The 26,721-nt window shown below is 35.8% G+C and overlaps 1 protein-coding gene across 3 annotated transcripts in view; it reads right to left on the bottom strand.

Annotated features, from left to right (window-relative positions):
• Positions 1-26,721, bottom strand: part of LRBA (LPS responsive beige-like anchor protein) — a 365,054-nt gene that overhangs the window by 284,741 nt on the left and 53,592 nt on the right. For all 3 annotated transcript variants that reach the window (XM_057369185.1, XM_057369184.1, XM_057369187.1), the window contains exons 17-30: positions 25,228-25,325; positions 22,992-23,084; positions 22,114-22,222; positions 21,473-21,554; positions 19,690-19,813; positions 19,241-19,433; positions 8,491-9,510; positions 7,698-7,873; positions 6,344-6,497; positions 5,752-5,932; positions 4,373-4,500; positions 3,944-4,051; positions 1,342-1,513; positions 765-1,203 (exon numbers count right to left, since the gene is read on the bottom strand). In XM_057369185.1, coding sequence (XP_057225168.1) covers positions 765-1,203; positions 1,342-1,513; positions 3,944-4,051; positions 4,373-4,500; positions 5,752-5,932; positions 6,344-6,497; positions 7,698-7,873; positions 8,491-9,510; positions 19,241-19,433; positions 19,690-19,813; positions 21,473-21,554; positions 22,114-22,222; positions 22,992-23,084; positions 25,228-25,325 — 3,077 coding nt within the window. The remainder of the gene's footprint in view (positions 1-764; positions 1,204-1,341; positions 1,514-3,943; positions 4,052-4,372; positions 4,501-5,751; positions 5,933-6,343; positions 6,498-7,697; positions 7,874-8,490; positions 9,511-19,240; positions 19,434-19,689; positions 19,814-21,472; positions 21,555-22,113; positions 22,223-22,991; positions 23,085-25,227; positions 25,326-26,721) is intronic.

The following is a 26,721-nucleotide window of genomic DNA, read 5'->3' on the forward strand; positions in this document are numbered from 1 at the left end:
TTCCTAGAGTCAAGAATAAAAATGTTACAGTATTCTTTCTTTCCTTTTTTTTTTTTGTTTTCGTTACAGTTGTTGGGTAGCTTGAGGAAGTAAAAGGCACTAAGGATAGTAAAAGACAGTTTGGTTTACTATGCTGGTGAAAAGACAAGGAGCTAATGAGACTGACATATAAGGAACACCAAAATTATTATTAAGAAATTTCATTCTAAAAGGGAAAAAGCACAATAAAGCAAGAATTCTCCTTTTCGAATTCACTGCAACCTGTGAGTTTTAAGAAATCCAGAAATGTATTAAAATGAAACAAAAATCTAAAAGCTGCTACAACAAAGCAAATCTAACACCTTAGGGATAATACCTACAGAATGAATTGTGAAAAATATTAAAGTAGGTCTTTGGTGACAGAAGGCAGAACACAGATCTATTTTCCTAAATAAATATGGGAATACTCTAGGTAGAAGGACACCTAGATGGTTTTGATCCATTTGTAACTACTAGTAAACCAGTATTCTTTTGCAGGCCCACAATAACAGAGATKAGATACAACACTGTGATCAATACACCTGCTAATCTAAATATCATTATTTTAAGTTATTTAATGCCTGATTTATTTCTTGAGTTTGTTGAAGCCAACTAAATATGCAGGGCAGTCTTCATTTGCCAGTGCACCATTCTGTAGTTCTGGTGAACTGAAGTGTGCGTTTTCCTGTTCTTTACAAATACCTTAAGTGAAATTAAATGTTRAAGTCTTTTAGGTGCTACATTACCTGTCAAAGGAATGGAACTGCACAGGCTGCTCAGCAGCTCCATCGCCAAGAACTCCAAGGAAGGCTGGAGGCAGGAGAGCAGCATCCACTGCAGTCCCATCAGCTGGTGTGCTCACYAAGCTTCTCAAGATGTCCTTCACATTGACATTTTTTGCAGCTGGCACAGAAGCCACAGACTTGYTGTCTTCAGTTCCTGTCTCACTTCTGCCCTCCTGAGACTTATTGACTTCTAAGGAGAGTGTGCACAGGACTTCACTGACTGCATCTGGACCTGCACTGACATTCAGAGGTCCTGCTTCAGCAGCACTGCCTGAACTGTTTGATTGTCCTGGMGCTGCTTCCTCCCCCAGACCAGAATCCCTTCTTTGTATAGATGCTGTATTTTCTGAATCTTTGATGGAGGCTGAAGTACCAAGAGCAGCAGATGGAATTTCCACAGCTGTTTATACCAAAAGAACAAAAAYCACATTTTAAGGTCATTATGAACAGAGAAGTCTTCTTTAGGACCAATGTGGTGAATGCTTCTACAGCATTTTAAGCCACATTATTTCATTTAGCCAAATAATTAAGAGTTCACCTGTAGTAGGAGTCTCATTATTTTCATTTTCTGATTCCTTGAGTGTCTGGCTTTGGTTTGGTGGTCGTCTTTCATTCTGGGGTTCCAGTATATCTCTGTACTTTGAAACCATGAGCACAGAAATAAAATACACGACAGCCAAAGCCAAAAACTGAGCCTGTTTACTATCCTCCTGKAAAAAAGAGAGACACACACAGATTTTTCCATTACAATTTCAGCAGCATGTTTATTTTTCTGTAAAGTATGCCCAGCGCTACTATAAACAGACCAAGAAGAAGCTGATATGTCAACAATGGAAGAACAATATTCTCTAGTCACAGTTTGTCTCACCTATAAAGCTCAGGGATACAGCACTTGTATKCAAGTGGCACTAATACTTTCATTTTTCATTTGTAAATACAAACAAACTTTGGCTAAGGTTGTGTGTTTTGACTACAAGTTGCAAATTAGTGTAGGGTCTAGGTCCACTTTATTTACAGGTGTTTCTACTGTTACATTTTCTCAAAAATACCAAGATATTAAAAGCATTCACAACCAGGCAAACACACTTCACAAAACTGTAAGATATTAATGAAGGAAGTGGAACAAATTCCAGAAGCAGTGTTAAGGTTTTATTTCATTATCAGATAGTCCAGATGGATGTAATGTACTACATATAATTCCAACAGGAATTGGCAAATATGCATTTGCACTACAGCAGTACTTTTATGAAGAGCTTTTAAGATAACCTTAAAAACAAATCTTAATATGAACTATGCCAGGTTCCTCCCCAGAGTACTCAGTCACTCTAGTGAAACACAGGGAAGCTTGGACACTACGATTTAGCCTAAGCCTGGCTACCAAAGGAAGAAAAGCTTCATACACTTTTGGATCACAGGAGAATGGAGTATTTGGATYCTTGTTGACTTATCAGGAAAAAAGTGAGTGTTTGAAGTTTTTTATCCCCTTTTATTTACATCAGGACCTAGGTAACATTCCATTTTTTCCTCTGAGCAGTTCAAGAAACTAAGTTAAACTATATTCTTATCAAAAAAATCTTATTCTATCATGATTGTAGTGCCTATCACAGCTCCCTATTCCTTGAAGATATCTTTAGTGAGTTATACTGGAAGACATTTGTAAGCAGTTTTCTATTAAGAATAGATAATATAGTCAGATCCTTTCCATTGCACTGAAAAAACAACCTATCTTCCCCTTGGCTTGACCCAAAACCTTAACTGCCATAGAACAAACACAGTGTGAGATTAAGGAAAGTCACCTACAATTATAAGGATTATCACAAATTTTCTTGCTTTATGAGTTTTTGCAGGACAGTTCCTAACTGTACTTAATAAAGTGGTGWTCCAGTTAATTAGCACCACCCCTTCCTTACTTTTCCAGCTATGTTTGAARAACTGCTTGAAATAAAGCTCATATGCCACTGTAAGTGCTGCTGCTGGTGGGTAAGCAGATTCCATCTGAATTCCTGCTACAGAGGTTCAAACCACRCCAATGTAAGTGCTGAACACAATGCAAGAAACTCCATGCAAATCAAACRTTTAGATTCACGTGTAAACAACTCAGACAAAAACTATTCCAAACCAAATCTTTCTAAGTCTACTTTTCCCCCCACAGCTCAACACCTTAACCAAAAAGCAGCACTATGGCATTGTTTTACATTTATTATGAAACAGAGAGTCTGATGGACTAGATATGTAAAAGAAGCAGAGATTGTCTGTGGGGTTGGTTTGATGCGTTTTTTTAAAGAAAGAAGTTCACAAAACGTGAAGTTTGCCTCACTAGGACTATTTTAATTGCTACCAGTACAGTGAGACACTTCCTGTTACTCTCTTGCACACCAATACCAAAGAAGGGGTTGGCAGGAGCTTGCTTTAATCAATAATTACTGTAAAGACAAAACTCAAAATCCTTCACTTTTCTGGACAGAAAAAAAAGTCACTGTATAAATCATTATACTTGCTAAACAGTCCAATTACTGTAAACTAAGTTGTGGTGTCCAAGCTTGTGGCCACCAATGACTCAGAGCCATTATAGCWGCTGGATTTGCTTACAGAGGTGTTTTTTTCAAGCAATCAATCTCAATTTCCTCAATATCAGCTATAAAGTTGCTGACACAGGGCAAAGATATTTTTAGTCAATTCAAGACTAAAAAACATATGCATACTTACAGCCCATGCACACAAATTGGTTCCTCTGAGGGGAAGTAAAGGAATTAGAAATGACCTCTAATTTCTAATTAGCTGATAGAACATGAATTTTTCAAAAAGTACAAACATGTTTATGATACATGGTATACATAAACAGCTTGTCTATGTAGATATTTGTACTAAGCACAACATAATTAATATGCAATAGGCAGAATTTCAGAGTCAATGCTTAGCAACAGAAAGAGCYAGATCAAGAGACCGTTGGGTTTCACCTCTCCCTTTTTCCAGTCCCAAAAAATGCAACAGCTGCCAACTATTACAAGTTCCTAATTACTGTGAGCAGTATTCCCTTTTTGTATATCCAATTTAGCCAAACTGTGTAACAAAGAGAAAGTGTTCAGCAAACAGATACATGCAGAAATGTAGCTGCAAAGAAAAGGACATTATTTACTTACTATATCTCTGAACACTACTGCTCGGAGGCGATTAATATCCATATCCTGCAGAAGTCTGTCATGGTCTCGTATTGGAGAAATGCCACCAGTCACAATGTCCACTGGACTCTATTAAAAAAACCCCCAATTGTTTAAGATCCTGTTTCTGAAAGCATTCTACCAAGCATCATTAAGTGTGTTCCATCACCCAGTGTACATCGTATTATCATAACTAGAGCACAAAGACCACTCAGGCATTTCATCTTTAAAGGAGAAAAAATYTGGCCCATTTTTGTGACAGATTTARCTTCCAGTGCTYGTGCCACCCCCCTTCAGCTTTCATAAAATAGCAGAGGTATCAGTGGTGCAGGTACAAATTTAAAAACTTATCCCTCTGCACAGAGTAATCATTACTGACTTTCGTGTTCCTGAGTGTGGTCTTAAACTTGCCTTTGCTGCAGACTTTCCTGATCCTGCAAAGCCTTGCACTGCTTTTTGGTTCTTCCCAGAGTCTCCAATAGGCTTCATCTGTGCATGTTGCTGGCACTCCAAGCAATTTCTTACTGCTACTGCACATACTTGAGGGGATAAGAAACGTTAAGAGTTATTTAGAGAAATAGTATTGGCAATATTCCTTTACAGAAATGTACAGTACAACTCTGTTTATCACTTACACTAAAAAGTTTATGCACATTAGTAAAATATTTTGCTTCCCTTAAGTTTTAGACAGTTTCAAAACAATGCTCAAAATTCTTTAATAATTTATAACCAACAATGAATGCTGAACTATTAGAACATATGTGCTGTATGTAATGGATACTTCAAAGYGAGTAAGTTAGCATCCCTCACTACAATTTTACCATGCATACAACCACGGGGTGGGTAGGGTGAAGACAGCTAAATTTCACAAACTTGCAAGGGAGGAAGACAAGTGATACACCAGTGAAACAAATGGCAACGTTTGCTTCACAATACTCTCTTAACTCTTGGACTAAATGTTCTGAAGTTACACAACTTATCTTTTTTTAGCTGCATAATTGTGTCCTGTTTCATCTTCCAATWGTTATTTTCAAAGGAAAAAAGAACTACCCCACCTCTATACCTGTTTGCATCCCATAAATCTTGTTCTACCTGCACAAAGTTTTAATTGCCTAGAAAGGGAGAGGAAGGCTAGTTACTGTTGAGGGTCTGAGCTGCCCTGGCACTCATGCAAATCAAATTTTTAATCACAAAAATTCTTAGAGCATGCAACTAAGCATGAATATTGTCCKCCCGTATTAACTACCTGGACACTGCTATGATATTGCTTGTTCTCATTTTCAGAACATTTGTTATGTTTTTAGGTAAATTACCATTTTCTTTCAATTTCATTTGATGCAAACATACTGTTAATAATTGGATACACTTACTGCTCGATTTGAACCCTCCAGAAATTTACACCTCTAATTTTCACCATACCTTCATCTATTGACTTCAAATGTTAAATCCCTTTCTAAGTATTGCCAAGGTTAATTTTTTAATATAGTCAAGATTACTTTTCTTAAAGCTGCTACATTCTCAGCCTTGATTATTTGGAGAACTTTGGCAAAAGAAATATCCTCATGGATAAAATGAAAACAGGCTATCAAACTTTATTTTATTTAGGCTTTTAAAGAGAAATATACATATGTATTGTGGAATACAGTAATAGTAAGAGATCTTAATGCTTGACTAAATTTAATCTTGATTTAACAAAACAATGGATAGGGAAAAAAAAAATCAAGCTAACAGCTGCTAGCTATTTAGTAACTGCAGGCTCCTACGCTCATTAAATGGTGTTATTTGCTTACCCAGACGAAGACATTGCCGCAGAATTCCTCCAGATGACATATTTTTCTCAGACTCAATTTCAGTGAAACCAAGAGAGCTTGCAAAAATTAGCACATCCACAAGGTTGATTAATCTCTGGAGAAATGTTAATGATGCTTCTACTGAAAGTCCTTGAGTTGGCTCAATATTCTCCAATTCATGCTACACAGAGAAAAATCGAAAGGAACATTTACTTCTTCACAAAAGTAATACTCCTACAAGCTAAACGAAGAMAAATGTGTGCTGCAAGTTCACTATCAGTCACATTCAAAAGTAATAATTACACACATTCTAGGAACAATCATTAGTATTGGGATATAATCCTATTCCAAACCACTGAGGAGCAACGAAGCCAGGAAACTTCTTTTTATGTTATCAGGCAAAGAAGGCAAGCACCCAATTTATCTTAGGGAAAGCACGGAAGTAACAAAGGGAGGAAAGAGATGCCTGTGGAAATATCCCACATGCATTTTCCTGTTTCTCAAAAGGACAGACACAACAATTAATACACTCCATAAAGAAAGGCATCCTCCCACAAGTGAGGAATTTTCAACTAAAAATGGAATTTCTTACAGTAGCAGATGTGGCAGCAGAAAGCAAGGGCAAGATACCACCACAGGCCATRATCATGTTGTCCATCACTTGAGAGATGAGGTGAATCGTGTTGTGCACAAACACGACATTGTCACTGCTATTCACAAAGTCCATCACAGTTTTTGTAGAATGGCTGCCCCCAAAARTAAAAAGACATATAGAATAGAGCTTTATTTTTGTAGTATTTTAACATGTTTATTTTTTCACAAAACTAAAACCAGGCACTTAGCAATGGGACAACAAGTAACACACGCCTGTAAAGGTCAMTTGATATACCTCAATCTAAACTTAAAAGTGTATTTCCATTGTGTTCTTGAACTGCTCAAGATCACAGGTAGCTAAAAACACCAAAATTAGTGTTAATCATCATTTGGATAAAGACCCATTATAGGTGGTCTATGACTACTTTCTACAGCAAAAGTCACTGTATGAGAAAACAGAATAAGGCCTCCTGGAACTGTAAATAGAATGTGAACTTAAATCTTTGGAAAACTAAAGCAAATACTAAGGATTTCTCAGAGAAATTAAAAATCAACAAAGCACAAAAACTTAGATAAGAACTTCTCAAAACAGAGGCTAAACTAGAAATATATTTTAGTTATATCTGATGATGTCCTGATAGGTTAACTTAAACACATCCTAAAAATTACAGTCAGACAAAATTTCACCTCAGTTCAAATTGCTTGAATCACTTAATTGCTGTGTTTCCTCATCCTGACATTCTTTCTTTATTAGGTCAGTACAGCTATACAGGTCAATTTAAATTTGACATTCACTAGTACTAGCTACCTATAGACGCCACTCTCATTTCAGTTATTAAAACTTAACATTAAATTGCAGAATTACCACACAAAGATCTTTGTTACTACATTCCAAATYCCTGTTACATTTTAATTTTGAAATTAACATCTCTGTGTTCACAGCACTCTATCAAAGTAGCAACATAGTGTGTGTAAATGCAGAAGTCAGAAATACTATTTTGGATATATTATCCTTCTTTTCCACATTTAGACACCAATAGAAGACACAGGCCCTTATATACATTAGGAAAATTAAAATCTTGGTTCAATAAAAATTAACAGCAAGACTACCACTGACTTATATGTACCCAGGATTTCAGTCCAAATCTGTGTGCAGACCCTGAACCAATACACACTTATGTCTGTAACAAGTATTAAAAAAATTAAAATCTGAGAATAACTGAGTATAGGTCACAAAACAAGTAWGGCTACTGAATAAAGAGCAAAACACCAGATGTCTAAAACTCTAAGTCAGTGGGCCCCATATGACTGAGCCCAGTCTAGATCATTCCAYATAAAGCATAGGGAAGTACCTTCTCCACATCTGAATATCTGTTTCTATGGAAAAGAGCAGGTCTGTGAGCAGGCGCTGGTGCATCAGTGACCACCTGAACTCGGGAATACGGAACACAGTTGATCTCGTGTCTCTCCTCTGCCCATCCAATGGAGCAGCCACCTCTTGTCCCAAGGAAACTTGCTGCCTTGAGGTCTGAACACACAGTTTTCAGACAAAAAAAAACCCCACAAAAACGACACTGTGGTTATTACTTCCCATGGTACATACTGAAATGCATTTAATAGATTTGAGATTTTAGATATCCAGCAAGTGAGGATTCTGTACAAGGTTACAAATAAAGCTAAAACTATTGCACAAATGCTATTTAATGGATATACCAAACCTACAGACTAGTCTACAGCTGCACTACCACACCTGTCAGTCCAGACCTACACAAGCAGCCACCCAACCTTACCACRGTGGGAAAATATGTTGCTGTAGACAATGGCTTTCCTCCTTTAAGGAAGAATGGTGCAGAATGAAGAGCATCCATTAGGAGGTATCTCTGCAGAAGGGAAGTACTCAGAGACATGACTGTTTAACCATGAAGAGCCAAGTTAAAAACTAAAGACTAGAGGGATGGAGAACTGCAGCACACAATAAAAGGCCATTCTTAATTTATACTTCCACGAAAAAGACAGTGATAGTACCCAGGGTTAAAAGTATTCCATAAATAACTCACAGAATTCACACATATTAAAATCCCCCAAATGTTTAGGCACATTTTTTTTATTTTTAAGCTAGACAGATATAGGACAGGTAGAATTTACCTCAGGTATGGATCTGGTGGACAGAGGTGCTTCTAGACATGTGTTAGCTTTCAGTTCCAATCTTTCTGTATCYGATGCAACACTGGAAACATCAAGCTTGGCAATTCTTTTGTCAGAGGCTCCAGCAGGCTCTGCCACATGTGCAGCTGCGTTTTCCAAAGTTGTTTTAGTTTCACTAGAAACTATGTTTCCTTCCTTCAGCTTCTTTTTTCCTGCTGAATCCAACTGWGTTACTACTTGCGGAACTGCAGAACTGACCGGCAAAGCCAATTCCTGTTTCCTCTCATCCACACCTTCAGCATCCTCAGATTTCAAAAGCACAGATTCAGGTTGTTTCTCTGTTGTTTCTTCCTGCTTCGTCACTTCGTTTTTGTTAGAGCTACACTCCTTGTTCCTGTCTGCAAATTCTTCTGAAGGTAAAGGCAAACTACTTTCATCTTTCAAATCAACRAAGTCATCTTCATCTTCCACCTCTACTGTTGATTTTTCCAGTCTTTCTGAACTTGTGAGAGTTTCTCCTTCCACTGGAGTTTGCAAGGCTAAAGAAGCAGCAGTGACAGCAACYGTTTCTTCCACAAGCTCATCAGCTTTGCTAGAATCTTCAATYGCTTCAGCTATTCCAGTAGTGATTTCTGAGACACTGGGATTCACTGTTTCAGGTTCTGGAGAAAATTCCACACAAGGCACTGCTTTTAAATCCWGTGTAGTTTCCCTATCCTCTCCCTCTAATACTTCCCTATGATTAGACACTGAATGAGTTTGCTGGCTGCCATCTGATGAATTATCTGTCTCTTTTTTTTCAGTTCTGCAYTCCGTGTCACCATCAGTAATGCAAGAAGGAGCAGGAGCATCTTCTTTTAACTCCAAAGATGGTTGCTTTCCCTTGGTTTCAGCTTCTTTGCTAATTCCAGAGATTGTTCTAATTGGAGTTGAAGAACATAGTCCACTCCCTTCACCTCCTTTCCCTTGGTACTCCTTGTACATTTGAGAAAGACTTTCTTTGTGCATTTCAAAAGTTACCTAAAAGAATAGAGTTCAAAGGATATTAATAATTAGGGTTGTTTTTTTTTTTTTTAAATGACTGTTTTCTCTGAAAAAAAAGAAAAGAAAAAGAAAACCACAATCAATGCTCAAATCACAAATTTCTATTGGATACTGTTATTTTGATTAAAAAAATCAACTGAAATCAAGTTTCTCTTACAGGTACCTGTTATTCCTGAYTAAAAAAAAGAAAAATAAAAGTAAAACCGGTGTCAAAACAAACCCCCCACTAACTAGACTGACCCAAAGGACATCCTAAGCATCATATCCACAGAATTACTGACTTGAGAAAACTGAAAACCTCAATTTTTTTGTGAAGGGGAACACTATGATAAGTAGCAGAGCTTTCATATCCTTTTAGCACCTTACGTATGCTCAACAATCCAAAAAGATAAMAAAACTAGAAAACTTTACATTAAAAAAGTAAAATCTCATCAAGTCAGAGCAGAGAGAAATATCTAACAAKGCCACAATCCCATGAATCCCCAAATGATACTTAAAATTCTCAAGAGGATATTTCCTCTGGTTAGTGCTATTCACCCCATCTCAACCTGAGAAAAGCTACACAAACTGATTAAAATGAAAAGACTTTTCTACATCTTAGCTGAAAATACTGTTTCTAGGTATATAAAAAATTCCAGATAGAAAATCTCTTTATATATACACTGATAAAATTTATTTCTCCAAAGAAATAGCTGTGTTTAAAAAAAAAAAAATTCTCGCTAGACTAACTGAAGTTTTTATTACACTGTTATTCAATTTAGTTTATCCATCCCTTTCCATTTAGAATTATCTTCCATAACACAAGTGTTTATTTATCTGTAAGCGTAGTTCTCAAAATTTTCTCAACATAAGCTCCACCTGAGGGGTTTCTATCTTTAAACCATTTTCTGTATCATAAACATTTTCTATAGAAAAAGTAGAGCAGTGCTTTCCACTAAGTATAAGAACACACATTTTCTTATTCTCTTACATACTCAGCTCACTCATTTGGATCTCATCTAAAAATTCCATGTACATTTTCCCTTAAGATGACACAGTRAAGTCAAAACATAATTTTTCACATTAAAAAGATACTAGAAATTATAGCCAACAAGTCAGAGAATCAAAGAAAGGGCAAAGGCAAAAAGAAATCTTTTTCTAAATCAGTCAAGTACATTAAAGTGCTGCAGGAGCAACTCACTATTTTAACACAAACTGAAGCATATTATTCATTCAAGTTGGTTTAACTGAAACTTTCGTTTCTAGAAATAGAACTGAGATATCTCACTCCTCCTATTTAAAAAAAAAAGTCTTCATGTTCCTATTTTTCATTCAGTTATGCACAAAAAGAAAATTGTGAATGATTACAAATGATTGAAAGTTCATCCATCCACCACAATGTATCTACAAAATACTTGATTATAGGGTTTTGCTAAAAAGAGCATGTGGGGGGCATTATTACTTTAGAAATACTTTCTTCCTGAATTGCACTACAATCAGAATGTCAAAAGGCAACATAAAACAGATCATGCTATTTAGCTGTCCCTTGCACTTTTCACTTGTTTTCCAAAACATGATTCRGCAAAGCTGCTACTTTAGGTCTAATCATCACTTTTCTGAAGAAGGAATCTTGACACCTTCAACTTATCTCCAGCTAGCTTTCCTTCYACTCTCTCCCTGTTGCTTCCTCCACTTCCAAAACTGCAAAAGTTTTATTCCAACAAGCCCTAAACAGACATTTGACAAATAAAAATGTCATTGGCTGATTTCAGCAAAATTTACATGTAYTTCCCAGAAAGCACACTGCCCCACAATATTTAACAGTGTGATCATCCCTATTTTCACACAGCATTCTAGTACAAAACTCATTAAACTCATAAAAATAAAAGCTACCAAGTGTACAGCTTTTCACTTTCCACTCTATGAACACACTCCATAGGGCTGGCAACTACTTTCGGAGAAATGGACAGTCAATTCTATTTCAGTTTGTACAATCTGAGATGTACTCTTTCCCTGTAATGCTTTATTCCAGTGTGCTACCAAGCCCATCCCCTTTACAAAAACCTATTGCAGCTTCAGATTTTCTCTTACCAGCCAAATTTATCATCTTAAATCAAGTTTGTGTGAAAATAAGCCAGATTCTGTTCTTCATAAGTCAGAATTGTGAGCTTGCTTTTACTGTCCTTTCCTCAGAATCCTGAACTCCAAGATCTCATGGTCCCTGCAGCCAATGCTGCCTTTGACCTCCACATTTCCAACCAGGTATGGTCAACATTTAAAAACATAATGTAAGGTACAGGGTATGCAATACCATCTCACAATCAATTTCATCTGCAGCCTGGAACTGACAGTGCTTTGGAAGCCATTACAGAGCAATACTGAAAATGAAACTGTGCACTGCAGTATTTTTAATTGCTACTAAAAAAAAATAAACAAAGAGTAGCAAGAAGGTCAATACAGACAACTTCACAGATGGATAATGCAAACTTATGGGGAAATAAATACAAGTAACTCTGATGAGAATTTACACCGATTTCAGAACAATGAAAGAAACTGTATGGTRAGAAACACTGATAAAGAAAATTAGTCACTACAGAACTRAGGGAAAACATCACTCWCCAAAAAACCCCAAAATCTAYCCAACAAGGATAGCWATTTCTACTTTGACCATAAACATCAATGAGAATYCATGTTACAATGTATTAAATACTGTCCTTTAAATAAAATTCACATTAAAATAGCAAGGCACAGAATTGGAGAGACCACATGAAACAGTATTCTTCTAACATCTATTTTGAGTTTGGGGTTTTCTTATATAACAAAAGGATACAAATTTAAGAAATTCTGCTTTGTAAAATCCAACTTTTCAACAAGGGTGAATAAACACTTCTGATCACTATATKAATCTGTAATTTGGTTTGGTAATAGTGGAATTACAATGATGGCTTTACACAATTCTTCCCCCACATTTCTGCTTATGATATGGCATTTATGAAGCATATAAGTTCACCAAGCCAAACAATACACACAAAACAAACCACCTAAAAAATAAAATCAGTAACAACAAAAATGCAAAAGGAAGTAGAAATTATGATTACTAAAARCAAGTACACAGAGTATGTAAAGTAAAGTATTAAAGATTAAATACTCTAAGATCTGTGAGTACACAACAATTTACAAGACAACTATTACCTTGAAGAACCTTAAATGTACATAAGTAATTTTTTATTTTCCTTAAGGCATTTGCAACTGTAAAGCTGATAATACAAAATTAATTACTAGAAATTGTTCTAAATTAGTGAGCTAAAAGGCCAATCATTAATCTTCACCATCATTTGATGGCTAATCCATAGCTGTCTGCRATGCTTGGAATGCATCTCTACACACTACTAGTTGAAGACACTTGTGAGCTAATAACTGCAACATTTGCCTCTGCCATTAATTTTAACTTAATTTGACATCCAACATTTACTAATTGCCAAGGAGAATAATTAGCATACAGCAATGAGAAAGGGTAAGATGATTGACATTTGTATTACAGAACACAAAGAAAATATTTTAACTGTATGTTAAGATTTTGCCCTTTTTTTTCCTTTTTTTAAGCAGGCAATTTCAKAAAGCAGAGAGAGGAATGGAATATCTTGTCAGACAGGTCAGACAATTATATGTATTGCTTTCTCTWTAWAGAGTCTGCTCAGTGCAAGGCAGCTCCTGTGCTGGTTTAAATAAATTTTTAAATAAAGTTTATTTAAACTCTGCTTAATAAATAAATAATCAAACTCTTCATAATTCCAGAAAGCTACACAGTTTTTTTTTTAATCTTAACTAGGATTTTACTGACATGTTTTTCCACTTCTCCTCTAGTAACACTAACTGTTCAAAAATGCAATCTAATCTGCAAAACCGCCTTTTTAGACAGAAGACACCACTATCAGAGATCTGAAAAATAATTTTCAATTCAGCAAAGTAAAAGATGCAAAGGTACTGTGTGCATGACATGCTCAGACACAGTCTGTAACCCACTGACCTAAGGAACCTCTGGGTTAATTCTGAGTGATTCAGAGGGAAAGCAAGTTAAAATATACTTTGCAGGACACTTCATGAAAGGTTTCTAGGAGTCCAAACTTCCACCAGAAACACATTCACTGAGGTACAAAGGTGGGGGGACACCACTGTGCCAAGATGGTTTCATGTTCCTGCATCTTGCATTTTCACCTAAGTAGCAATACTTCTTTTTTTTCCTCATCTTGAGAAAACAAATAATTTCTATAATCAGAAAGCAAGTACTAGTCAATATAATTCATAAAAGTCTTTGATAATCTGAGGGAAAATTTTATGTATGTTGGCAGCATTTTTGTTTCAAATCAAGTCAAGGTATAGCTTACTGTTATATTATAGCTTACTGTTACATTATCACATAACAATAAATTCACACTGCATACCGAACACATATTAGCTCATTTTCACTAAGGAAACTATTACTTTTAATGAATTTAAATTGTAAAACAGGAGCATACACCATCTTCTCAAGGTATGTATGTCTTCACTATCTCAATCCCTGCCACCATTCAAATGTCAAATTCTACCTTGTGCACATTTGATWTTTAGTTATTAACAAAAATACTCTGTAACTAAATTCAGCATTTATCACTCTATTGTTGTAATGCCCAGCTACAGGTCTTACRCACTGCTCGCTTCTGCCATCCTTTTCCAGTATCTCCACACATGGTTGGCATCCCTGCAGCAAAGACTCCACATCCATCATTCCAAATAATGGCCTAGAGACCTAATCCAGGCCCCACAATGTGAACACAGGTAGCTKCTAGTATGGAGTAGGGTTGCTTCAAATTGCAGCAACAGCAAAAAAAAAAAAAGACCCACTAACAATTCCTGAGGCTGCTGACACAGGTCCCATCTTCCAAAGATTTTTATACCAAGTCATATAGGTGAGAATTTTCTCTCTCCTCAGGTCATCTTCACTTAGGAGGACTATTTCAAGAGCTGCTTGCCTCTTTATGTAGCTCTCTCCGCTGCAAATGTTTCTGTAATTCTTCTTTTTGAGAGCTCTGGCACTTAGTAGCAAATCTCTATTACACTCTTCTTTTAAGGCTTCTCTGCAGCTTTATAAAGCTTTTGCCTGCTTTATAAACTCTCAGTTTACCTTGCCCCCTTCTACTCTATCCCCATTTCTTCTAGTTTTAAATAGTCAAATTTTACCATCCTGCAGCTTTATTCATGGCATTCCACTCCCTCAAAACAAGTGAATAATGAGATGGAGGAGCTCCCCATTAACCACACACACACATGTGTAAGAGCCCATCACTGGCACACATCTCTGTCTGCTGAACAATGAAAACACTTTCTTCTCCCTGGAGGCATCGRGTAGAAAAGCCTTCCCAACACACTTACTTCAAAAGAAGCTGTAACATGGAAACACCTGATAGAGGTGAAGGGTGACATCAGCACAACACATCTTGGAGGGGGCACAGCTCTAAACAAGGCTGCACTTTCCTGTCTCCAAGCTCCTTCTGCTCTCCMTAACTCAGGTGACACCCTGAGAATCATTTCCATATAGAATAGGTAACATTTATTAAAAATAACTATTTACACCATAAGAATGAATGCAATATTAAATAACTGCAAGAGTGCTTTCAGCTTTGCTTCGTTGATACACTGGGCATGGCACAAATGAAAACAAAAAACCTGCAGTGGTACAATGATCCTCTTGGCCAGGTACCTCTGCATCCCCTCAAGGCAATGCAGACACACTTTTCAGAGGACTAAAGAACACCTAAAGCCTTCAAGATGCCCTGGAGCTTCACATCCCTGCCATGGGAGACCCTACTGCCTTCAMGACAGACATAAAAAACAGACAAAGCTGTCCTAAGTAACTCCTGAATGCCAGTGGGACTTGGACTCCAGATTCTGATGGCCTCTTCACTTCAAAATCTAGGGAGCCATGTTCACTTCTTTGCAAATTACTTTTCTTAATTGCCACGATATATTAATTCCTCCACCACCTAATCTTTGCAGCTTTTGCCAGTCTTCCCTCATCAGACAGTGATGAAAACCTGGCAAACACAGMACACATAAATGCTCTGGGGTTTTTCTCCCTCCTCTTAAATTAAAYGAGCAGGGCACAAAAGAATATACAAATTTACTTAACACTCACAATGTTTATTACAACTGTACATCTTTAGAGTGAAAACTGACAATTATTTAGAAATACACCATACCCTAAGGTCCCACTACTAACATTCTAAAATTGTATTTGTCATTCAGATCAGTGAATAAAATCTTTCTACCTAAACAGCAATAGAACTACAGCTTACATATATTAACATCTTAGTCTTACTCACTGAAAACGTCTTGAGCTACTAAAAAATAAAAATGAAAATCATTATTCACCTGAATATATTTTCTTTAACAGAAAGGTAACATGAATCAACTTTTAAGTAGTAAAATATATTTAAGGGCCTGAAATAAGCAGATGTTATTCTTCAGAGTAGTTTAAAACAGTCAGATAATTTAGGAGTGTAGTATACTGTATAAATAAATATATTCTTTTAAAACCTGGAGAAGCTGAAAGCTTAAAAAGCGAAGTTGTCCACCATTCTTTACTTGTTTCCTATTATTAACCTCCAAATCATTGGTGCTTTGTAAAAAGYAACAGTACTAGACAGGTAAAATCTAAGGCCTAGCTAGCATGGTTGCAATGTCTGAAAAACAGAAGTTAYCAGAGGCTTCCATAAATTCAACACTGGCCAGTCAGAACAAACTGGAGTTGTGATTTAATTTTTCCATTAATATTTTCATTGAACTAGAAGCAACAGATTAAACACCTTTGTATACAGAGRTTTAATATCTGGAAAGCATCACAAAATTGTACGGAAATTTACAAAATACATGAGTAATACTAAGAAATCTGGCTTTAAAAAGGTTGCACACACCTACACACCTTCTAAATTCTGAGTGCAAGGAAGCCCATGCAGTGCAATTATGCTGGAAAAGCCGCTGCTGCTTATAAAATGTTGTGCAGCTGTTGGAGGAGAGGGTTACAGTGACAAACAGCTTCCCTGCTACAAAGGTGGCAGGAAATCTATCAAACTGGACAATAAAATTGCAATTGAGTTTCTTTGGCTTTTTATAGCAGCTGCATGTATCTTGATGTGTAGCTCTGCAAAACCTATCCAATTCTGTAACACTGGTCCTTTATGTACTAGTTCTTTATCATAGAATGGTGTTATAAATTAGTGGCACGAATGGCACAGAGGGTTGTAAAAAGGAAAAATAAGCAGTAACCCAATACAATTAGAGATGAAACAGGAAAAACACAAATTGGTTATTCTCTTAGCAATGTTAAGGAAATATTTTTGTTYCCATAATTCCCACATTACTTTGAAAGCATGCTAGAAATCAAAAACATCTGAGATGCACTTAGTATCGAACAATCTGCCCACTGAATTATGCCTACACCAGGTTGTGTGAATCTCTATGAATCTCAATAGTGGAATAACAGGATACAAAACTATTTAAAATAAGTAAAATTAGAAGGATTAAAAATTCATTAATTACATATTAATATCTGTTTATAAGGATGTTTTCAAGAGCTTTTTTGTGATTTATCCTGATTTATGTTTATGTAATTAACACATAGCTATGAAATATCAYCTAGTTTCATATTGTTACTTCCATGAATTGTATGCAATATGTACCAAAAAAATTCAAATGGAAAATGCATAACAAAGGTGAAATTTACAAATCTTGATAAAGGCAGCATCATTCATATCACTATTGTCAATTGGGTGCTTTTGCTGTTTAAACATTTTCATTCAGGCTTCTGGAACCAGTGCTAGCACTGATGTCCAAACAAACTGAACTCCTTTACGAGTCTTTCAATATTCCACCAACAACCTTGCTCCTCTGAAGTAGRCTGGAAGAACAGACAGATCTTACATGTTGACCAGAAAGCCAAAAAAGTTAGACCTGGGAAAAYTTACAGGAAGTTACTCCTACAACCAAGGACACCTCCCTGTGGCAGCATGCCAGGAAGCCAAAATGAGAAACAGTGAATGAAGYAGTTCATCTTCGCATTCATTATGGCATTGCATAAAAACATACAGCCTTTTAAATAAAAATAAATAAGCAAAACCCACAAGATGCACACCTCTATTTGTTGGTCTTTTCCAAAACRGTGGGATTTTGCTCTTGACATCAGCAAAAAATCTTTTTTTTTCCTCTCAGAACTCTAGACCATTGATTAATCACAWTAAGTCACTAAAGAGAATGACCAAAAATCCATACAACCTTTTTGACATGGATACTATTTAAATGAGACTTCCAACATTACACTACCTTACAAAAAGAGTCTACGAATAGAACTACAGATTTTAAGATAATGTGATAGCTAAYTTCTAAATTCAAGACACCAAAGCTCTGTATGAGAATTAGAAAGGTGGCCTTCCTTCATTCATGTCTCCATCTTTCCCCAGTGACAATTCCCCAGTGATTCCCAGCAACCACACAAATATTAAATTATGCCAGTTTTATATCAAAGTACATTAGGGATCTTTACTCTGGCTATAGCTTGCCACTGCACAACACACCCATGCCCTCTGCATCTTAGGGGGAAAAAAAGGAAACTCTTCTTTTGAAGACTGCAGAGCCAACACAAAAGAATATCAAGAATAGTCCACCACCTAAAATGTGRTCTCTGTAAGGGTTAAAATTTGGCCCTGGGTACTTTGCACCAGAATTCCACTCAGCTAAGTGACTGTTTAATAAAGTTATTTCATCTACTTTTATAAGATAGATTTCTACATTTGTCTCCCCTCAGCCCAAGAATCCACCTATGAATGCGATAAACAGAKCTGCAAAATAACAGTGATGCTGCTGTCTGCAGAGACTGACCTTTTTTGAGGAAAAAATTCATTCAAAATCWAAGACCTCAGAAATGCCAACCATTCCTAAGTAGCACAAAGTGATGTCAGGGTTCACAGATATCTTTTTCACACTGTCAAGTTGCACACATTTAGAAACAGATMATTTATAATTTAATTCATTTTGAGTAAATATTCTGATAACCAGAATAATTCTGAGGCCCATACTGGCCTSACTCTTGTTCAGAATAAGGCTTTTGTTCTACTGTGCCTTGTTCAGAGAACCACCAATAACTTTTATGATGTAACTCTGCTTGTAACAACAACATTCAGACAGAACAATAACCAAGGGTAATAGCCTCATTCATACTTCATGGATTTGCACTCTCACCTTGTATTCCACAGCAGCTTAACAGCTGAAGCATCTGCCTTAACTTTGATTTCTTTGCTTTTTACTCATTTGTTTTACAGCCTTTTGATATTAATAAAAGGTGTGTTAGTTGATGAATAGCTATGGTGCGCCACCTTGTGTTCCWGATGTTACTAGAAAGCAAGACCAGCACTAAAATTTTTCAGAAAAGCCCCTGAAATTTGACTCATCTCATTTTTGGTATCAGGATAAACTAATTTGAGCAACAACAACAAAAACATATTTGTGTAAAAGCAACAAAATTAACATTTAGTTGTCATATATTTCAAAGTTATGCACAGTAACAGGTAAAAACACAGGCTTTCATTTAATTACTGACCATCAYTCCAAGATTATCTCACTGCCTGATACAGCACTTAAAGGTTCTAAATCTAATTACAGAGCATAACAAAATTTCCCAACTATTTCGGACACTCACCTTTGAATGTGTGATTGATAGTGTGTCCACCCACACACGCCAGCCACCCCACTCATATTTTATTGCATGGTAGAGCAAAATCCGAAATATGGTGTACACCATCTCAGTTATCTTCTGCTCCTCAGAAGTCTTTGGATTAAAACAACAAAGGGAAAGCATCCACTCCTGCCAGACAGAGCACTGCAACAAACTCCTGCAARATACACACATGGCATTGAATCATATTTTAAAATATATCTTAGAAATATATATATACATCATCTAAGTCAGGAATTCAACTTTTTTTTTTTTACATTTCTGCATGCAAGCTTCTCTAATTTTACATACTGAAGGCTGTATTATAGAATTTGCTGAGCAAGCTTCTCTRAAGCTGTATCTGCCTAATGAGGTTAATTTACTATTAATTGTTATTTATKTTGTATACCTGTGCATAGAGCAAGCCATCTTACCTCCTGTTTTCTCTGCTGTTATTAAAAAGTTTAATCATATCTGAAAGAAAGGCTCGCCGGATCTCCAGAGTTTCTGGACACTGTGGAGAATTACGGATCAGGATCGCAATAACCTTCAAAATCTCTGTAAAACAGTTCATGAGWAACAAAATATTAGGACTAAGCACAGCATAAAACACAAGGCCTCTTTCAACACTGTTTGTGCAAGAAAAGTGACACCACATAAAAAAGTTTTATACTGAGAAAAAGCACATCTCTATTGAAGAAGAAGGTTTAAGTACAACAAATCCCTTCTTCCAATATTTCTCAAACCTAATCACCCATCAGGGGRATTTGCAAGCCTCTACAGCTGAAGAAAATAGAATTCATTGAATTATCATGTTTAAGCAACACAAATATTACTKCATGGCAATTGATAAATTATCAGAACCTGTCAGAACTTTTTTTAAATGAGGTTCAAATAAAAAACCATCCTTTAGAAAATCAATGTATGAGATTATATATGAAATCAATATATGAGAAAAATGCGTAGATTTTACTCTGCCTTAGTAAAGCTGAATTTTCAAAGAATGTAACCAATTTYCAATTAAACTAAACAGTCTGTTATAAAAAACTTTCCTGATACAAAATTTTCTCTCTTATGATCACATTGTTTTATTTTTGAGGTCAAAACTGTGAGTTCATTGCACTTTTTGAAGCAATGGGACAGTCACTGTTCCTGTTGCTTTAAAAGAAGTCAACTTTGTAAATGAAGTAGGATGCAATTTGAACACAGTCACTGACAGTTTCAGTTCACCTTGTACAACTTCTTTAAAGAGAAATTCCTTATTTGGTAATATTAGCACTGATCTTAAAAAAGGTCCTCCAGAAGTCATTCTTCCAACTAGACCTACATAATTTCAGACTCAGACCCCATATGCACTATACTAAGTAGAGCTGTGACTGCCAACTTCAAAAATCTTAGGAGAAAGTAACAGAAACTTGCTCCCATCTCTTGCTTCATACGGATTTACCAGAAGGCAAATAGCATAATGCAACCAGATCTCTTTCCTCCCTATCTGCTTTGATTTCTTTCTCTTCYCCCAGCTTCCACCTGAAGAAAACCCACAACTATGACTACGTTTAATGACAAAGCAGCTACAAAAGTGAAAAATCTGTTATTTCTCCMGAAAAAGAGTTAACTCCCAAAGCTATCGTAAGTCCATGGTAAAATATACAGAGCACATTAATAATGTGTATAATTCAAGAAAAGGAATCAGTATTCTCTCTAAGTTCAAAAGACATTTAAAATTTCATATCAAGATATTTCCAGTAAAGTAAGCTAACCAAAACAGTAAGCAGATACTTGTCTCCTATTTTCCATCCAGCATTGTCATACTGAATGCAATTTAAGATGAAAGCTGTTTCCATATTGTAGGTAATTTAGTATGACATCACTAAATAATGCTTTCAGAATTTTGCTGGAACCTTAACATGTATTAAATCMAAGTATCCTGTGCATGCAAGTCTTGAAAAGCCATTTCATAACGTGACTGCACAGCCAAAAAAGGGGCATTATGAACTAGATATACATTTAGACACCTAAAATGTCCTTCAAAAACCTATAGAGACATACTTCCTACGTAACTCCAATTAAATACAAGTTATCTGTCTTTTAGTGTGAAAAAAATGTTAAACTGAGATTAGAACACTGGTAGATGTAATTAATAAGCTTTTCCATTGGTGGGGTATTTTAAAGCAGATTTTTCTCAAGGCAGCACTTAAAAATGAGTCTCATTCTTACGAGGATTTTGTATCTTCACCGTTGAATCTGGATCAGGATGTTGTTTATGTATTACTTGAGTGCAAATCTGTTCAGTCAGAACCTAGCAAAAAAGAAGATGCCATATCAATGTACATGAAGAAAGCTTACTGAAAATTAGTTAGATGCAGCACCATCACCATCATTCTGAAAATCATCCCAAAAAMTCTCACTCACTAACTTTCTTAATAATTTATTTCATCCTGTTCCTAAAACTCTATCAACTGKTTTTTTTTCTCTTAAACAAGAGAAAGTTATTTATACTGTTATTAAATAACTGTACACTGGTATTAAAAATAAACTGGAAGATAAATGTGAATCTAACCAAAACAATTACCATCAGGCAAGATCATTGCTATAATAAAACTTCCCATCTACATGAGCTTCTGCTTGAGACATACAGGTTACTCATTATCTAGAATTGTTCATAATGAGCATAACCAAGTTAAGGAGGGGGTAAATCCTAAGTAGTGAGCTTTGAGGGGGAAAAAAGCAGCATCCAGCTGCATCCCACTAGGGTTTAATGTCATCTGGAACATATCAGTACAAATATGTAAGCAATTTTCTAACAATGTCTAACAAGTAATTAGAAAGATTGGATCCTAACTACAGTGTATTACTACCTCAAATAGGACATTGTATGTGGTCATGGTGAATAAGCTTGTCTGAAGCATCAGCCTTTCAGCCAACAAAGAGAACAATCCATGTCCAAGCATGACTTCAGCTTTTCTCCTAAAATGGTAGAGAAAGATAAAACAAACTTATGTATTGAATTTSCTTTAGGGGAAAAAAATTTAAAACATGTGCCTCAAGAAACACAAAATCACTGGTAAGATATTTTTATTTGTCTCTTAAGTCTTTCACTTTTGGTGATGGAAAAAGGGAAGAGTTCAGATTCTGAAAGGACAAATCATTCCCTCAAGGCAGCCACCTTTCTTCCATAAATGAGGTCCACTCATCCTCAAAAAGCTGAAACACAACCTTGGGGATTTATTGATAAACCCCGAGGAAAGGACACCTTTGTCCTCATTTCACTCCAAAATGCAACCATGGATGGCCATCTCAATAGTTGTCTACTTTGAGACATATTAAACCTGCTTCTCAGTAACATGGGGTTCCACCTCACAGTCTAATTCTTGCTATTGATTTCAGTGGAAAAGGGCCACTTTAAAAAGCAGGGAGCCATACTGCAAAGAACTACTAAATCAGCTGGATAAGGAAGTGATAATGCCTGGACAATAGTTGCCAGTAACGAGCAATTCCACCACATCAAAAATGTACTCATGACAAAGAGAATGAGGGGCATTGAGGAAGAGTAGCTCCTATTCAGTGAAGCCTATTTAGTGACTAAGCTCTGATACAGCTTTCTCTCTACACACTGATGTGTGTAAATACACCCAATAATTTATGCACAAAATAACATATGGAATGTGTGTCACAGCCAACCTTCATGCCTTCCTTTCTTGGGARGTTTAGTTTTAAGACCTAAATCAGTACTTACTTTGGAGCAAGATGCTTTAAGAAATATCCCATCACTTTTAGAGCTTGCACCCTGATGCCTTCACTTTGTGATGCCAAAAGCTTGTAGACAACCCTAAGTAGAGGAAATACATTGATCTTCAGTCAGTGTGATAAATAACAAATTCAGATTTTTGATCCTTGTAAACCTCCCATAAAAACTTAAGACATCTAAATGTATTTATCAGTTACATCTGATCTATTTCACAGCTTACTTTTTAGACAGTCAAGTGCTTATGGCCACATCACTATCTGATTTTAGTTGGACTGTTCATAGTATTCAACAGATCTTTAAATCTGTGAAATATGATTCAGCTTCTATCTACATGGACTACTAAGCTCTCTCTGAAAAAAGAAAACAATTTCCAACTGTTCCATCAAATCAGATTGGAACAGAAGGCACAGTACTCAGCCTTTACCACAAATAAATTAYGATAAAATTTTTGAAGAAATTTGGATCACTTCACTAGGCAGAAGGAAAAAACCTACCTCATTTTAAAAACTCTGGAATCTTTCAAAAAATATTCCATGTTACAACATGGCATTTCAGATCAGGAAGTTTTAAGGAGTTCAAAGGACTTCAAATTTTTAGGCTTTATCTGAGCACTGATCACTACTTCCATACCTTCACKCTTATACACCCAAAAATAAATGTCTGGACACTTAACCTAAGACCACAAGAAAAATTGTAGTTCTATACCAGAACCAAGATTAAAACCAAAGCATGATTAAAAAACAGTTCTATAACASTTTATCTGGGGAAAGCTACAGCAATTATAAAAGGAAACAAATAAGCAAACCTATGATGCACTGGCCATTCACAATCAATATAATCCATTTCTCTGCTCTTCTTACCAGAACAGTATGAGGGTAWCCTAATTACATAGGAAAGAAATATTTCCCTTTTTTTTCACTAGACTGGCTACTTTAAAATCTTTGATTTTAAGAGAACTCAAAATATTTATAAAACTCTGTAAAATTATTTTTAAGTTTCAAGAATATCATGTCTTAATTGCAAAAAGCAGATGTATCAAGAAGTACCCAAACAATCCATTAAATGATTGGAGACAACACAGGAGCAAGGAGTGTAACAAATGAAACAGGAAAACAAAGTGATTTCTCGCTGGTTCACTGTTCATGCTGACTTGCTCATATACTTGTTAACACAAAAGAAAGCACCTACTGGTAGYTGTTAAATAAAACCAAATGTACTGCTTTGGAGACCCAACATGACATTCAAATACTTTATTATTTAGAGTTTTTATTAGTTTCCCATATATAATACATTACCATACAAATGAAATCAAATCTGAGAAAATGGGTTAAAAATATAATAAAAAAATCAATCTAGCACTAAAAGGGGAGAAAACAATTACAAACATGCCCAAATGGAGTCTCTTGAGAAAGGGCAACTGGAAAAAATRTATGTATAAACAGGGGTTAACCAATAGGTGCAACTAAACGTATGAAATGAGACTCTGCCTTGACACAGTGAGAAAATTACTACTCCCCATATCCTTCTAGGAATAGTTCTTATATTTGTTTGCCTCTACCAATTTTATTCCCCATTATTTTAGGCAGGTTCCTCTTAAATTAGAAATGTTCAATACCGTGACCAGCCTCWGAGAGCCACAAGACAAAATCAGTCATAACTCTTTTAGCAGATTTTCTACTTGTGCTAGCAGAATCTGCTGCTTTCTTTACTTTTCTCTCRCAATAGTGTTAAACACTATTTTTCTGTTTGTTGGGAAAAGGATTGAAAACAATGCATAGCACAAGGTGCTACTTTTAAACAAATTTAAAGTTTCTTCTGCAAAAGTCCCACAGGAAAAGAAAATCTAACAAAGATCAGAAGACATCTGAATAAATTTTTGTCAGCCCCCTCCCAATATTAAAACATCTGTAAGAATGAGAGGCTGAAGATTTGAGCATCAGTAGATGAAGACATCAATGCACAGAAAAACTGGAATGGATCATTCCCTCTTTAAGTGTGACTGACAGCTTGGAAACATTAAAAAAAAAACACCTCATTGATAATAAATCCAACAGCACCTCTTGTCAAAATGAACACCTGGACACAGAAATCTCCCAAGATGAGGAGTCTAAGATTGCAACACACACACTGACKAGAACCTTTTCAGATTTCATGGGAATTCTTGAAAGCAACAGTATGGTCAAAACACTATTTCTTTTTTCCCAGCCACAATATTCAAACTTACTGTAATCCATTCCTCTGATCAAATGCRGGGATCATTGAACCAGGATGCTCTGACATCAGAGCAACCAGCAACTGCAAGACATCCATTAGATTGTCATCCTGTTGAATAAAAGTTATAAATTTGAATTCAAAACATGTACACTAGAACATTGTTTAGGCTAAAAGAACTGCTACAAAATATTTCAAAAGTGTATTGAGATTAATYATAAACTAAGGACCAAATCATTTTGGCCAGGATCAAAAGAACAATAGATCTGAAAGATAAATGCAGAAGAAAATATTACAAAAAAAAAAAACTTAATTTTTTAGGGTGAAAAGTGATACATCAGTGCCTGGGATGTAAGACAGGGAATGGATATTTGGACTATGTTACTTCCTTCCACACACGTATTTTCTGTTCACATGTGTATTTCCCAGTCCTTTCCTGCACAGGAGCTACAAATAAACTGCTGCATATTTTCTGGGGCACAGGGTGGCGTTTAATGAAAAATTTCTACTCAGAAATTTTCAAACCATGAAAAAAAAATACTACCACCTGTCATGCACAATATTTAAAATGAGTACTTCAAGCTGAGTACTTCAAGTTTTCAGTATTTGTGAGTCTAAAGCACTCAAAGCTGCAGTTTATTAATTTCTTCCAAGTTCATTGTAACTAAAAATAACATAAGAAAAAACAAAATGCAACTCTATTCCCACACTTTGTAGTATTAAAATTAAAGTTTCTTTTAAAAGAAAAAAAAAGCCCACAAATAGAACATTGCCCAACCCTTTTGAACAAATACTGATTCTTTGTCTAGCAGAAAATCAGTTTTACATCCTCCTGAACAACTCTGTTCACCTGATGATATTATCAGCTGACATCACAGATGCTATCATTAATGAGTGAGCCTTATGAGAAGGCTAAATTTTACTGTTTTTGTTGATGCTCTTCTGTACTATCAGAGTTAGATACATAATTGTGTCAGATTCAGCATTCGTGGATCTTTTACACTTGAATATGCAAACTGCTAAGATATTTAAGGCATCACACCCTCATCTGAAGGCTATATAAAGCTTCTGCTATTTCAGTTCACTCTTAGATGCTACCAAAAGTCTTATTTTTTACTTCTTCTCATAAGGTAGAATAATTTTAATTGTTTGATTATGGTACTACCAAGTATTAGTAACCTGCAGAGACATTAAAAAGAAAATATAAGTGCAAGCAAAACAAATTTTAAAAAATAAATTAAAAAAAAAATCTATACTGCTTGAAATGAAGTTCAATTAATTCCTTATTTTACCCATTTCAAGCACCCTTACAGAGATGAAATCAGTAAGATTTATGTCCCCATTTCCCTTGTCTTTGATGTTGCATCTGGCATAAAGTGCCTTTYCCTGGTGCTAAAATATGAAGATGCAGATGTATCAGTGGTAACCAACATTTTCTCCCAATTAAGTTTATATGCTTCTCTTAGATGCCATTAACATACATCTTTATTTTTAATGCATGTTTTCA

The sequence above is a fragment of the Malurus melanocephalus genome, unplaced genomic scaffold (assembly GCF_030028575.1).
Source record: "Malurus melanocephalus ecotype Western Australia unplaced genomic scaffold, MMel_1.1 scaffold_105, whole genome shotgun sequence".
Classification (NCBI taxonomy): domain Eukaryota; kingdom Metazoa; phylum Chordata; class Aves; order Passeriformes; family Maluridae; genus Malurus; species Malurus melanocephalus.